Below are 15,947 nucleotides of genomic sequence, written 5' to 3' on the forward strand. Positions count from 1 at the left end.
TCAGCATTTTCCTTCCACAGGCCCCTGGTTCCTAAGGGCTTTCTTTTTACAAACATCCATATAAAAAGAATAGCACATGAGTTTTGGGGTCAGACTGCACGTTTGGCTATATCATTTACTAGCTATGTGATCATTGTGTGGTCACTTGCCCTCTCTAGGTGTGTTTCCTCATTTACGAACTGGGACCAGTAGAATCCATTGGATAGGAGAGATGATGCATGAGAGATACTCAACAGTACCTGGCACGTACCAAGTTATCAGTAAATACGTGGTGTGAAATTGGTGGCATGGTGATAGTCAGTGTAGATTTACTTGGCCTAGTTAATTAAGATACTAGCAGTATCTCATCCATGGACATGGGTGATGTTTTGTATATACCCAATCCTGTATATACCATGAAAAGAGGACTTGATAATTGATCTTTTTTAGGAATACAGTCTTTATAAGCAGCAATAGCATTTGTAAAGGATAATTGCTCAGTAAATATCTGTTGAATAAATGAATTTGTTCTGGAGATATATATATATATATACCCCTTGCTACAAAGGATTGCAAGACCTGATATCTGATCATTTTATATATCGGTTCTTTTGCCACTATAAATGTCCCATGACAAGCCACCTCAGAACCTCAGCTGATCTCACTCGCACATCTGTAGTCTGCTGTAATGTAACTCAGCCACTCTTCTCATCTTGGTGGGGCTCCCTAATGTGTCCGAGGGTCAGCTGGCAAGGAGTGGATCTAGATGACCGCAGCTGGGACTACGTCGGTGAATCAGATGTCTCATCCTACAACAGGCTAACCTGTTCAGGTGCAAGAACAGTAAGCAGACATGCACAGGTACTTTTCAAGCTTCTACATACATCATATTTGATAACATCCTTTTGGTCAAGTAAGTCACAAGGCCAAGACCAAGGGCATACAAGACAAAGGTATGCGAGAGAAGGCACAGATGCAGGCAGGTATGAAGAGTTGGGACCGTTAATATATTCAGTCTACCCACCCTAGGAAATATTGGCTTTTGCCTGTGATCTGCGTATCTTAACAGCCTCTTTCTATAGATCCATGGGAAATCACATTCTGCTTCAACCTTAGATCTAATCCTTCCAGCTCTACAACTCACTGTCTTATTTTTAGATGTTGAGTTGTGGAGCTACAAAGTTTGGATCTGGTAAAAACAAATCTGAGGCCGGGCTCGGTGGCTCAGCCTATAATCCCGCACTTTGGGAGGCCGAGGTGAGTGAATTGCCTGAGCCCTCGGGTTCAAGACCCGCCTGGGCAACTTGGCGAGACCTCATCTCTGCAATAAATAAAAAATTCCGGGTATAGTAGCGCGCACCTGTAGTTCCAGCTACTTGGAAGGCTGAGGCGGAAGGATCGCCGGAGCCCTGCAGGTCGAGGCTGCGGTGGCCGGGAGCGGCCACTGCACTCCAGTCTGGGCGACGGAGTGGGACTCTGACTCAAAAAACAAAAACAAAAAACAAATCTGAACTCTAAAATTTAACAGAAGTTAAGGGTCCTTCTCATGGTCTTTTCTATGAGGAAACATAAGTACTCTAAAGAGCAGGTGTTTTTCTCTGAGGTATAGGTGTACCCAACAACTCAATGTTATCACCCTTGGGGCTTCTGATAGGCAGAATAATGGCTCGCCAAAGCTGTTCACATCTTAATCCTTGAAACCTGTGAATGTGTTAGGCTACATGGCAAAGAAAACCCAAAGTAGTATAGTAATTTATACTGCTCTAGTAATTTTTTTTTTTTTGAGTCGGAGTCTCGCTCTGTCACCCAGACTGGAGTGCAGTGGCACACTCATGGCCACTGCAGCTTCGACCTGCTGAGCTTAGGCAATCCTTCCACCTCAGCCTTCCAAGTAACTGGAACTACAGGCATGGGCCACCACACCTGGCTAATTTTTTTTTAATTTATTGTAGAGATGAGGTCTCGCCATGTTGCCCAGGCTAGTCTAAAACCCTTGGGCTCAGACAATCCTCTCACCTCCACCTCCCAAAGTGCTGGGATTACAGGCACAAGCCACCACGCCTAGCCCTGCTCTAGTAATTTATATTGTTACCAGCAGCAGTGTCATAGTGTTCTGGTTCCTTCCCATTCTCACTCATACTTGGTATTGTCAGTCCAGTGTATGTGAATTGGTATCTCTGTGTTTTTAATTTGTATTTCTCCAATTCTAAAGGAAGTCAAACTTTTAAAAATATATGTCTTGCTTTCTTGTATGTATTTGTCCAGTTTTTCTCTTCAGTGAAGAGTCTACATAAGTGTTTTGTCCATTTTCCTCTATTGGATGATACCTTGGTCTTGATGTTTAGGATTTTCTTATGTAGTCTAAAGTTATATGTGAAACAAGTGTCTTTTCCCAGTTTGCACCTTGTCTTAAACTCTCTTGGGTGCTTTTTAAAAAGCCTCGTATATTTTAACGGTTTGTTTCAGAAGTGTATCCCTACTACCTGTGAGTAAGAAATGCTTTCCTCTCATATTCTAAAACTTTTGCAGTTTTGCCTTTATCAGATAAATATTTAATCTACCTGGAACTGACTTGTAAACATGGTAGTTAGATATTAAATTTCATTGCTTTATGTGTATAGCCTATAGTTCCAGAAAATTTTATTGACAGTCCATCTTTCCTGCTGGTCTGCATTGACTCCATTATAAATCAAGTTTCCGTATAGATGTGAGTCAGTTTCTAGCCCTCTACTTGCCACCTTTTTGATTAGTTATCTGTTGCTATGTAAATAAATTACCTCAAAACTTAGCAGCTTAAAACAACAAACATTTATTACCTCACAGTTTCTGTGGGTCAAAAAGCTGGGTGTAGCTTAGCAGAGTGCCTCTGGCAATGCCTCTTGTTAGGCTGCACTCAGGGCTAGGGCTGCAGTCTCATCTGAAGGCTCAGCGGGGGAGGATCTGCTTCTAAGCTCACATGTAGTAATGACAAGATTCAGTTTCTCATGGATTGTTTCATTGAGGTCTCCCTACCTCAATTCCTTCTCATGTGGGCTTCTCATGCTTTTGCAACATGGCAGCTGGCTTCCCTCAGAGCAAGCAAGCAGAGTGAGTGAGAGAGACTGAAGCTACTGTGTTTTATAACCTAATTCAGAAGTGACATCTATCATTTATGCCAAGTATTATTAAGTAAGTGAAGCAAGTGAGAGAATTCAGTCCATAGTCAAGGGGAAGGTATCACATAAGGGTGTGAATACCAGGAGGCAAGGATCATTGGGGCCAGCTTCAAAGCTGTGTACCACACTTCTATAGTAATATAAGTAATTAAGTCTTACAATAGTAATCTCTTCCCACCTTATTTTAAGTAACTTTCGGTGGGACTGTTTTTAGGTTTTGGGGGATTTTTTTGTTTTACTTTTTAAGAACTTTCTATATTCAAAATAGAAAAAGAGAATGGCCATGTCTTGGAATGAATTTTTGGAAGAAGGCATACTAGAACTTTGGAAGTGATTAAAAAAATACATAGAGCTGTGATCTTCTTCAGATGGTTGAGTTAAGCTTAGTGTAATTATAAGTACAGTTGTCCCATGTTACCCATAGGGGGTTCCAGGACCCCACATGAGTACCAGAATTCATGGATGCTTAAGCCCCTTATATTAAATGGTGTAGATTTGCATATAACCTACATACATTCTCCCATATACTTTAAATCATCTCTAGATTACTTATAATACCTAATACAATGTCTGTGCATCACTTCATTTGCATGGATTCAATGTAGTACTCAATGTGTGGCAAATTAAAGTTTTGCTTTTTGGAACTTGTGGAATTTTTTTCCCCCTGAATATTTTCTACCTCTAACTGGTTGAATCTACAACTGAGGAACCCATGAATGTGGAAGGCCAACTGTATGTACCCTGTAATTTTTCCTAACTAGTTTATCTGCATTTCCCAAACTGAATAACTATGGTGATCTGTAGGAAACATTTTACATATTAGCTTATCATTTATGAGATTCTTTGAGACAGAATAAAGCACCTGCTATCTCCTTTATTCATTTTATGCAGTTAATAGAGCTCAATGATGCTAACACCATATTTCCAGTGTCATTGAAAATGATACTTAGAACAAGATGAGTGAGTTGCATTGTAATAATAGTAACATCACACATGACTTCTTTTTCATTTAAAACACAAACCAAACATCTGCCAGCACACTCTCATGGTTACCTAGTTGGAAGGAAACCCTTAGGAGCAATTACTTTGAGTTGAATTGATGACTTAAAGATTAAGTTTAATACACCCAATTGTTATGTTCATCAGCATCTAAGTTCATTGCTTCCTGTGTGCACTCCATGGAATGAGAATGGTTTCGGTTGTGGTTTAAGAGATTATAGAAAGGACTTCATCATCAGTAAAGTATCTTGACTCAATTCACTTTTTCTTTCTTCAACTTTGCCACACCTGTGGAACAGCTTTAGTTTATACTGATGCTTATCTACAGACACTAATTTGGAATAGATGAGTTCAGATTTCTTCATGAATACTATGATTGCAGACTTCGAGGTGCCAAGGGTGCCTCTTGATTCTTTCTTTATGTTAAGGCTGTTCTGTGTATGTGTGCACACATACACATGCACATGTATACTTGTCCATACATCTATGACTGATGTTTAGTTAGCAAAAGAGACTTACATGACAAGTTCTAAAGTAATTTCCAAACTCTGTCCCAGTAAATAAATATCTTGGGTTTTCCTTAAGTGTAGCAATTCAAAGAACCTCTCTATGTGCCTTCTCTGTGGAGAAAAAAATTTTAAATAACAATGAGGAAGGAGTTTAAAAAAAAATCTTCAGCTAAGATGCCAGACTTCTGATAACATATCTTTTGGGCAAAACTTACAACCTCTCACTTTTTGTGAAACTAGAGAAGTTATGTATAAACAAATGACAGTGCACTGTTGGCAAAGGTTTGATACTGTGTTTCTAACTCTAGATCAGATTCTTCTACCCTATGCCCTAAAAACAGGCCAAAAATTAGGAAAGTGTAAGTGCATCTGAATGACCATTTGGTGCTAAGCTAAAGAAATTTTAAGAAAGTTAAAAGTTGAAGGTGGCCGGATTCAGTGACTCAGTCTATAATCCCATCACCTTGGGAGAGCAAGACAAGTGGATTGCCTGAGCACACAGGTTCGAGACCAACCCGGGCAACCTGGCGAAACCTCATCTCTACAATAAATCAAAAATTAGCCAGGCATGGTAGCACGCACCTATAATTCCAGCTACTTGGAAGGCTGAGGCAGAAGGGCAGAGCCCCGCAGGTCAACGCTGGAGTGGCCATGAGTGTGCCACTGCATTTCAGCCTGGGCGACAGAGTGAGACTCCAACTCAAAAAAAAAAAAGATGAAGGTATTCAGATAGAAGCCTGGAGTGTGAGAAGGCATTACAAAATCTAAAGCCTTCTTTGTTCATTCTTTTTATCAAGGACTGACACAGCAGTGTCTATTAGAGATACTCACTTTAGGAAGTACTTTCTTAAGTTTATATTTGAGGTATTAGAATGCAGTTATGATAGAAATAGTTTATAATTTTGCATTCAAAGCAAACTTTTCAAAATCAGGAAATTTTATGATTCTTTCCTGATCAGACACTGCACTGTATATGTATATTTTCAGATCATTTCCTTGCATTGATCACATATTTGGTTTCAGTGGGTTTTCTGCATAGCCCGTATGTTCAGGCTTGGTGATTGGGAAAGCCTGTTCTAAACTCAAATTTATCTTGAGATATGAGCTATCAAACCATTTTTTTCTTTATTCCTGTTAGACTTCAAACACCAACAGTGCCCCTGAGCCATGAGAAAAATTTACACATAAGAAATGGTTTGAATCCATTAAAATAAGTTCAGGGCTTAAGAGTTTTCACATCTCAAGTCAGATGAAATGCAATTTTACGGAAAGTAATAATGAGGTGGTGGGCAGATGCCATGCTTTGGTTTTTGATATGATTATCTCTTTCTTTCATTTGGCATCAAATCTGAGAGTTGGACATCCTGAAAGAGAGGGATCACTGAGACCATGCAGGGGCACATCAGATCTATTCCTTTGGTGGATGTCAATGCAAAATTATTGAGAATATAATCTGAAATGCATTTGATCATATAGTTTAATAATTTATGTTCAGCCTTATTAGCAAAGCCTTGTGTTTACTTTGCTATCACCAAAATAAGATAAAATCCACCCATGATATTAATATTAGAGAGTTTTTGTGGTTATGTTCAGGTTTAAAATTTTGTGGTTATGTTCAGGTTTAAAATTTTGCTTCGTAGCTTTAATGGCCTGATAGCAGTTACACAATATGGGTGAGGGGAAGAGGGGAAATTTTCATAGAAGTGATGTCTGATGTAGAATTGTTCATTCCCAAAAGTGATACAAAAAGGCTGACAGTATTGGGCTCAGAGGTCTTAAAATGTAAATGTCCTTCCAAAATAAATGGAAAGGCACAATTAATTCCTATTTAAATGTGTTGAACCTGTTACATTCCAGTGTACCTATGACACTGTTGGACTATGCATATAATTTTTTTTTAGCATAGACTTCAAGAACTGAAAACACTAACATTTTTGGTTTGAAGATAAGTGGGCACTCCTAACTATATGGTATTAAAATGCTCCCATGTTAGAGGAATAATGGAGAAAGATAGCTTGGCACCCTTAATCTCCTGTATATCCTGGTATCTGGCAATGATAGGAAGCACGGGAACAGGGTTGTCTTGTCAGTTCTAGGAAGGGAACTGGCATGTGGAATGCGATTGCAAGGCCCTGGCAACACCTGCAGGTGTTAGGGACAGAAGAACTCATTTAGAAGCTGCACTGCAAGATGGGAAGACAGGTGGCAACTCTCTTACAGGGATATCTTTTATTTGAGCAGAACCATACCAACTGTTCCTCATTAAAACACATTTTGCAACGTGTTCTAATGTGAGCACATCAAGTATGTGTGCATGTGTATGTGTGTGTTCAGAGCAAACTCAGTGATGTACTATCTACAGGTCACATTTAAAAAGTCTCAGTGCCTCAGAGCTGCGAGACAGGTAGTATGAAGTGTCTCTGCGTAACTTGAGGCTGACTTTTCTGGAATGGCCTTCTGTAGGGAAGCACAAAATAACACCATTACTTCCACAGCTGCAGTGGCAAGTAAAATGGCTAAAATCTGTTTGGTGGGAATCTTGATCTTGATAGTCATTTTAATAATTATGCAGTGCCCTGGTTTTTCTCATAATTATTATATTGGTTTGTAGATGTATCTCTGATGTGTTGCTGTAAGGTTGTGCTTAGTCTAAAATCAAGCCTCTTATCTGCTTCACCATTTAAGCCTACTATCTGAAAGTCGTGTGAGTGGTTAAAAATGAGGTTAACGCCTATTAGCCACTTAATTGGGTAGCACAGGGGATTTAAGGAGAGAATGTGCATAGAGTACTTAGAGTCCTGCTAGCACATGGTGAAGGTTCTATAAATATTACTTCCTCTACTTAGTATTTTTACAGAGAGCCTGTCCTCTGCCTTTCTTGCTGGAGCCTTAGACCTCTGATTCTATAGCCATAATCCATATTCCAGTTTCTTTTTTTGTTTTTTGAGTCAGAGTCTCACTCTGTCACCCAGGCTGGAGTACAGTGGCACGCTCCTGGCCACTCCATCCTCGACCTGCTGGGCTCAGGCGATCCTTCTGCCTCAGCCTTCCAAGTAGCTGGAACTACAGGCATGTGCCACCATACCCAGCTAATTTTTGATTATTATAGAGGTGAGGGCTTGCCAAGTTGCCCAGGCTGGTCTCGAACCCATGGACTCAGGCAGTCCTCTCACCTCAGCCTCCCAAATTGCTGGGATTATAGTTGTGAGCCACCACGCCTGACCTCTCGGTATTTTTAATGAGAAGGAGGAGGAACTGTAGGAGGCCTCTGAACAGCATGGCTGACTTTCATTGCAAGTCCAAGCCCGTCCAGCTCCCAAGGAAAGGATATTTGCAATTATATGAAAATATGAATTTAAAATGTAAAGGACCAAGTAGAACAGCAAATATCAATTCAGAAGACATTGCTTGACCACCTCCTAGGTGCCCTTTCCTTCAAATTCCTGTCTCTTGGAGTACAAAGACCTAAGAGTGGGACATGTCTGGTGGCCCTGGATGCGCCCGCCCTTCCTCCTCCAAGAAGCTTCATGGTCAGCCCGCCTCACAGTCACATGGAGCATCATACTTGAAGTGTGTTAGTGCAGTTTGTGCTGCTCTACATGAACTGAACATACTTCCTGGTGGGATGAGAGCTTGGGGGCTCACATGTGCCATGAGTAGACACGGGAATGCCCCCTGCCCCCAAGTTGCCTGTGTCCTAATCTGAACCTCTGTGTTACCTTATGTGGCAAAAGGGACTCTACAGATATGGCTATAATAAGGATCCTGAGATAAAGAGATTATCCAGGATTAGCCAAGTGGGTCCATTGTAAATCACAAGCATCCTTATTTTAAAAGAAAAAAAAAATCTGTGCTACTGACTTTGAAAATGGAGGAAAGGACCCACAAGCCAACAGACGCAGGCAAGCTCTAGAAACTAGAAAGGGCAAGGAAACATTCTTCCCTAGAGCTCAAGAAGGAATGCAGTCTTGCCAACACCTTGACTTAGAACTTCTGACCTCCAGAATTGAAAGAGAATAAATTTATATTGCTTAATATCCTAGATTGGTGATAATCTGTTAAAGGAGCAACAAAAAATGAATATAACATGCTATTTCTCTGCTGGTAAGTTTTCTCCAGTAACCTGTTTCATATTTATACCATGTAGTATTGGTGATGTATGGCTCTGTCCCATTTACCTGCCGATCCAATAAGAAATTCAAGAACAGGTAAGCAGCAGTTTATAGGAAAGAATATTTGTGCCTATATAAAGCATGAATATATACTACTAGGGAACAGGTAGAAACGCAAATATCCATTCAGCTAACACTGTCCCCACCATGGTGCCAGGTTTTCCGCGTCCACTAGAGAGTGAGACCAGCCCTGCTCAGAAGGCACACACCCAGGAAGCACGAGACAGGAATTAGCAGGCCACTCACCACCACTGACATGTGCTTGAGGAGGGCCTGCTGACAGTACGTGGAGGCTGAGGGGTGGAGGTGGAGAGAGATTTTCCTAAAGCAGGTCTTGAATTGAGACCTGAGAAAACAGTAGCAAGGGCAGGAGCAGATGATGGCTTTAGTGAAGAGCTTTCCCAGAAGACTCACTGCCTAAGAACCCAGGGAGTAGGAGGTGATGACTTCATGGTAGATGTGACTTCTTTCTCATGGGTCAGTGCTTGTGAGGACGGTATTCAAGACAGGACATGGTCATCTCATGGTAAGTGCCGTGGGAGTCTCTGGCCTTCTGTGTTTTCCAAGCCACACACTCCTGCAATGTCACTACAGCAGCAGCCCTTTATCATGAGCCTTCTGTGTTCTAGATACCTTGCCTGGCTCTGGACACATTATTTCTAACCCTCTCAACATCTTAGATAGATGTTGGCACTCCTCCTTCGCTGAAGAGGTAACTAGTCTTAGCTTAACCACTTGCCTGAGATCACATGGCTGTCTGAACTTGGAGTCAGTTCCCGGTCTACCAGAATTCTAAACCCGAGCTCATTCAGGATACTGTGTGCCTCTTCCTGATAAGCATAAGGAACAAAAATAGCATTGAGTCGGTGCATCATGTTTGAGGAGCAATTAAAATAATGACTTTGTAATTTTACAAAAACAATACCTGAGGCTGTTTACATTTTTCACTAGAATCACAAAATCCCGTGGAATATGTTCATCTTAAATGACTTTTAGATGTTCAGGACATTTAATATATATACTATATATATAACATTTAATCCTCATAACGACCTAATGATGCACAAATACTAACATTATGTCCATTTTACAGGTGAAAAAATGGAGGTAAAAAGAGGATAAATAATTTGCCTGCGAATCCTGAAGTGGAGCTGGGATTGGGGCCCAGAGCTTAACCACTTACTGCTCCTAGAACTGGTCCCATCTGTGCCTCGTGGCATTAAATATACTCAAGTAAAAAGCATCTCTTTCCTTTCCCCAATACATGTATATATTGAGTTTATGTATTTTATACATGTATAACTGCTAGAAAAGGAGAAAAATAGAGATAGACTGTTGCTACCATCCCAACATTATTTATCTTTAACTGGTTGAAATTCATTCGGAGATGAATTAGGCTTCCTCACTGCTTTTGAGGAACTCACACAGATTCTATCATGTCTACATTCTTTCCCAAGATTGTCATATTTGTATGAGTGCTGTTCCTGAGAACGTGAGACTATTTTTAATTCCTAAAGTTCTAATGCATCTTAAATTTCAGGAACTAGTAACCTGGATAATATTTATAAGGTGTGGGGAAGGTTTGAGCCTTCTGTCGACTTTTCAGAACTATGTGTGTTATGTATCAACTTTTTCTGTTGGTGATTTATAATCAAGTAACTTATAAGCACTTTTTAGTACATTATAGAAATGCTATATTGTTTTCTGCTCATGAATCATACTTCTAACTGTGTAGAAATCTTCTGTGGTCATACATTTACCTGTTTGAGCATCTTGTATTTTCTGAGAAAGACTTCGTATTTCCCATATTTCTAAATTTCTTCTCCTTTAGTGTCACAGTGATAGTGACAATTGAAATGTACAAAACTAGCTGGCTAGATTACTCTGTCATCTGAGAAGCATTTTTTTCAATCTTACATTTAAAAAATAGTATCAAAATCCTTCAGTCAAGTTCTTGACTTGGTAAAAGGTGAAAATAATAAAAGAAACACAGTGCAAGAGAGACAGTCTACATGTTACCTCCCCTGCTCAGTCAACAACAGTCAAGCTTGCACCTTGATCTTCTAGAGTATGGCAGGTCTGGTGGGTTTTTTGTGACTGTGTGTGCAATGTTACTTTTCCATAGAATTCTGGGTGACAGACTTGTCCACTGAGAACAGGAGGGAAGCTCAGCACCAAAATATTTTTTATGGGTCAGTTATGTTCAAATGTGTTCAATGTTTATGGAGGGAGAGGGAAAAAAATGAATGTCCAAGGAAGAATGGCTAAGTTGAGTGTGACCACAGATAATCCACTCTGGTAGTTTAATAGGTAACTTTTCTATTTTGAGAAAAATTTTATGAAAAATGAATTGAAAGGAGGAGAGGAAGAAATTTTATGAAATTGTCATCAAAAGTTAGTGTTTTGGTTTTGTTTCAGGCCTAGAAGGCATATTACCCGTACTGTAGTTTGTGAAGCAGAATGTATGAAAATATAAACCCAAGCAAATGCTTAAAGCTTGAAGACTCAGTCTTTCCCAGGTCAGCCTGACCCTGGCCTGGAAACACTAATCATAGAGTGGGAGCTTCTTGGATTGCAGGTGCAGAGCCAAAGATGAAGCATTCTGTGCTAGAAACAGGTGGGTTTTCCCAGAAACTAGAGGGACTGAAGTTTCAGAGTCTCTCGCTTTGAGGAGCCCCTTCCAAGATCCTATACCTAATTTTGTATTCATTATTTTTCTTAATAAGAAGGCTTCAGGACCCACAAAATCTGGAACCACTCCTGGGTGAGGGTGTCTGTGACCCTCCTGAAGTAACAGAGTGTGAGTGTGGCTGTGTGCATGGCACATGGATGCCTCCATGGTTTTCTGTAGTCTTCACTGGCTTCTGAAAGCCATCAGAAAGTTTTAAAAACTCAGGTCGAGGAGAAATTAATCAGTCTCTTCATTCCTTTCTTGTAAAACCAAACTTAGGAAGTGATGGTTTAATTATCAAAGGCAACAATTTATGACTCCTGTAGAATAGTGTTCTGAATACGGTACAGAACACAGTGATCACCAGAGACATAGATGGGCATGTTCTTGATGGCCTCATATCTCACTGGACCGCACACCCTCATATTTATTCAATCAGTTGCTCGTTCGCTCATTCCTAATTACTTACTGGGTTCCATGCCCAGCTCCAGGAATTCAGAGATGAATTAGGCTTCCTTATTGCTTTTGAGGAACTCACACAGATTCTATAATGTCAGCATTCTTTCCCAAGGTTGTCATATTTGTATGAGTGCTGTTCCTGAGAACTTGAGACTATTTTTAATCAATCCAAATGGAAGCTTGTCAACATATTCTCAGCTCCAAAATATCACTCAAAAGGCCAGTTCCATAAGAGAGCTGTCACCTGGGGCTGGGGGTGGTCTGGGTGTACCACTGAGCTCCTGCCATTGTCTCCCCTGCTTGAAGGATGACAGCTCCATTCTGTCCAGCTGTGTGCCTCCTAGTTAAGGCCTCAGAGTGCAGGGAGACCAGCAGGGTATCGGCCCAGATACTTGAGGAGCGCAGAAATAAATTATGGTTTGACTGTCATTGGGGTTGAGAGATTTATTCTTGTGGCTAACAGCTTTATTAATTTTGCAATTAGTCTCCTACAGTCAAAGCAAGAATTTTTCCCACACAATCACATGTAAATATTAGCCCATGAAACCTGTGCAGCAAATGTTTTTCATGTTCACATTCCTGTTCTTTGTATCCACTCTTGAGTTCAAATCCTGTTGACTCCACATCAAAAGACTGTTGCTACCTCCTTGTCATCCCTTCGGCCATGGTCCTGATAGAGATCCTCATTGTCTCATCTGTTGCCATATGCCACAACTTTCTACCGGGTCCTCTACCCCATTGGCCCCCCACCCCTCAGTCCAGCCTGCACATTCCTGTTATTGTTACCTTCTGCACAGCCTCATTCCAGAGCCTCTCCTGGGTGTGGGGAAATACAGCTTCCCACACAAAAGCCTGAGGTGTGCAGGAGATGGTTAGAGAGACTGGAAGGGAAGACTAAGCAATGTAAAATAATTGTTCAAAGACATTTTATACTTTTTTGTTCTTCCACAGACAAGCTGTATTCTGTGCTGCCTCTGGGCTACCCCTCCTCCCTGCTCATCATTCCTTCCATCCAGTATTTCTCATCTGCCCTTTCCCCACCCCCACCTGTCAGAATATTATTCAGGTTTCATTCGACAGGGAGTCCCGTCATACATGGGGGGGCCCTGATTCCCAAGCAGGTACATATGGTGAAGATCTCATATGATGGAACCACACTGTGCTTTGGAACACTAGAACCACCCTGAGAACACCAACTTTCACCACTTCTCTGGACACCAGCTCAGAAGGCCCCAGAACAGAGACCACCTAAAAAGCAGCACAGTTGGGTCCCCTAGCTGCTTGAGTTCTCTCCAAGCAAAATTTTCCAAACTTTTCTGTGTCTGGCATGCCAAGAAAATGATAGTGGCACAGGAGGGGGGACCCCAAAGTTGGGATCCAGCCTGAGAGGCCAAGTGGGTTCTTGAGTTTTTACAGGAAAGAATTCAAGAGTGAGCCACCCAAGGAAAGTGAAAGTAAGTTTATTAAAAGGAAAGAGTTACTCTGTAGGCAGGGCTACCCCCATACTGGAGTTTCAGTTGGAAAATGAAAGCAAATTTATTGAGATGACAGAGAGCAGGCTACTCCATAGGCAGAGCATCTGGGCTGATCTATAGGAAGAATAGCAGCTGTACATCACCAGGGTTTTGTTTTTATAGTTATCTCTTGACTATATGCTAAGCAAGGGATAGAATATTTATGGGTTTCCTGGGAAAGCGGAGGAAATATCTTAAGAGCTGGGGTCCACCCAGTTTATTACTGTAAATGGGCAGAGTCGGAACTGTCATGGTACTAGAGAGTGTGTCACTTAGCATGCTAATGTATCATAATGAGCATATAATGAAAACCAAGGTCATGTAGTGGGCAAATGAGTTGCCATCTTGGTTCTAGCTGGCTATAACCAGTTCTTTACCACATCCTGTTTTTCTCTATGGAAGCTTAGAAAACCAGGCTATTCACCTGTCTAGAGGAACTGTCTCAGTCACCTGCCCCGAGAAATTAATGTTGTTGTTTATCTTAGGAAACTAGTTCTGCTTAATTCCTGTCTCAATAGTATTCATATGGCACATCAGGGTAAATTGAGGGGCCTGCATGTGGGTGGGTCCCTCTCATCACTCAGACCCGTCCGTGTCCCCTGAGGGTGGGAGCAGCCCTCCTGTAGCAACAGACCAGCTAGGAATCTCAGTCCTAGGAGTATCTGTGAATAAAATAGCTTCCATGTTTTTTTCTCTGTCATTCTTCGGTTGCTGAGAAAATATGGTTGCATCCATAAGCGTTAAGTACATCTGTGATGTGAGCCCAGACTACACAAATTCAACCCTTTATGAATTCTGCCTTGATTTTCCATAGACTCTGTTTGTCTGTTTCATATGGGTCATGTATAGTCTGGAAAGTCATGAACCGGGCCTGACCCTTCAAGGAAGGGAACGGATTTATTCACATCTACCTGGGGGCCATCTGGTCCATGGTGGGTGTGTTCTGGTGTGGCTTGGTTCAAGTAAATGGTTGCACCTTCTAGGAACCCATTGCTTAACAGATAGCAAAACAGGACTTTCTCTGCATCTTAAAATACTTTTTGTTTCTTTCTTCATAGGAATTCAGAACTAGGCGTGAGAATCACCTGAGTGCAGTGTCCCACACCTCTGCTGCGTCTCCACGTTGTGCAGCAAGTTCCAGAATGGTGCTGCGCATGCAGAGGCTCCATCACAACTGTGCCCTGAGGGTATCTGTGGGCGTGGCTCTGTTGGCTCTTCTTTTTGCTTTTTTTGTCAAGGTCTACAGTTAGTCACAGCCAAGTGAAGCATCCGTGAAGAAGAATAAATGTCTAATCAAAATCTTCAATGCACAGGAAAGCAACCACGTCGGTTCTCAAAGGACAGTAATTGGTACTGGTCCTACTGCCTCCTCCTCTGCCATTTTTTAATGAGGCTCTCTCATCTCACATGGAATTGGGCACCTCAGTTATTGGACCTGAAACCTAATCACAGCTACCATAGCATTTCCTTCAAATTAAACTCCTTCTGGTTTATTCTTAGCAAGAAATGCAAGTGGTTGCATTTTTTTAAGATCCTCGATCTTTAAGTCAGAACCCAATTGTAAAGTGGCTCTAGCCATCTTTTCCTTATGTGGAAGAATTGTCCATCTTTGATCAACAATTTTAAGTGTATCTTCCTCTTCATGCTTTGTTTGGAGTCCCAATGCTACAAACATCTTATTTTCACAGCAGAAGTGTTCCTGAAGAGTTTATATAGAAACCTATTTTGGGAACTTGAGTGCTTGTGGAATGCGCAGTGAGAGACTGCCATTTATAGGACTCCAGGCAACATTTTCTGAAGCATGAGGAATCACCCATTTCTGCAGCACCCATAAACTTTGAAAAGCTGGATTTGTCTAAAACATGCTGTGCCCTTTTTCTGACATTTTTGGTCAGTTGGGTCAAATGTTTGTATTTCTACCTGACATCATTGGTCTTTGCTAAGCATCTTTCACAATAAAAAGAAATGGTATAATAAGCAAATCCTATACTGATTAGAATTTATTTGGATTGTATAGGTTCAGGAATACCAGGTGCCTTGTGGTTACCATGGGATCTTTTTTCTTGAAACCCATACCCTCATTCAGCTCTTCCTTTTAGTTCAAAATGTTCCTACCTTTTATGTGTAATTTAAGTAACCAAAATTTAAAATATATGTCATCAGTTAGTGAATTTAAAAATATATGTATCCTTTTCATGTTAGTACATTTCTCTGAATCTGGTATATGCTTCTCAGAAGTGCTCACATTTAAAATGCAAAGATCTACCTGTGGCCCTTCGAGTCCTGCAGCAAGAATAGGGAGAAAGTGGGAGCTGCCATGTTCCTCCTTTCCCAAGCTCGATGAAGCCATTTCTTTGTTAATAAGCAGAGCAAGTTCCAGTGTGGTACTCATTTAACAAAAACTCAGCAGAGGTAAAAACGCCTCAAAGCCTAGCGTCACACTAGCTAGGATATAAGAAAAGCTTTACATCTGGAACCAGAGACAGAAG

At 41.1% G+C, this 15,947-nt stretch overlaps 1 protein-coding gene across 1 annotated transcript in view; it reads left to right on the plus strand.

Annotated features, from left to right (window-relative positions):
* LOC103273632 (threonylcarbamoyladenosine tRNA methylthiotransferase-like) overlaps positions 1-14,777 on the plus strand; it is a 235,262-nt gene extending 220,485 nt beyond the window's left edge. Inside the window, exon 7 of the mRNA XM_008071068.1 lies at positions 14,517-14,777. Within this exon, the coding sequence (XP_008069259.1) occupies positions 14,517-14,708 (192 nt within the window). The 3' untranslated portion in view covers positions 14,709-14,777. The remainder of the gene's footprint in view (positions 1-14,516) is intronic.
* Positions 14,778-15,947: the final 1,170 nt, after the last annotated feature.

The sequence above is a fragment of the Carlito syrichta genome, unplaced genomic scaffold, assembly GCF_000164805.1.
Source record: "Carlito syrichta isolate Samal-C Ts95f unplaced genomic scaffold, Tarsius_syrichta-2.0.1 Scaffold314110, whole genome shotgun sequence".
NCBI lineage: Eukaryota > Metazoa > Chordata > Mammalia > Primates > Tarsiidae > Carlito > Carlito syrichta.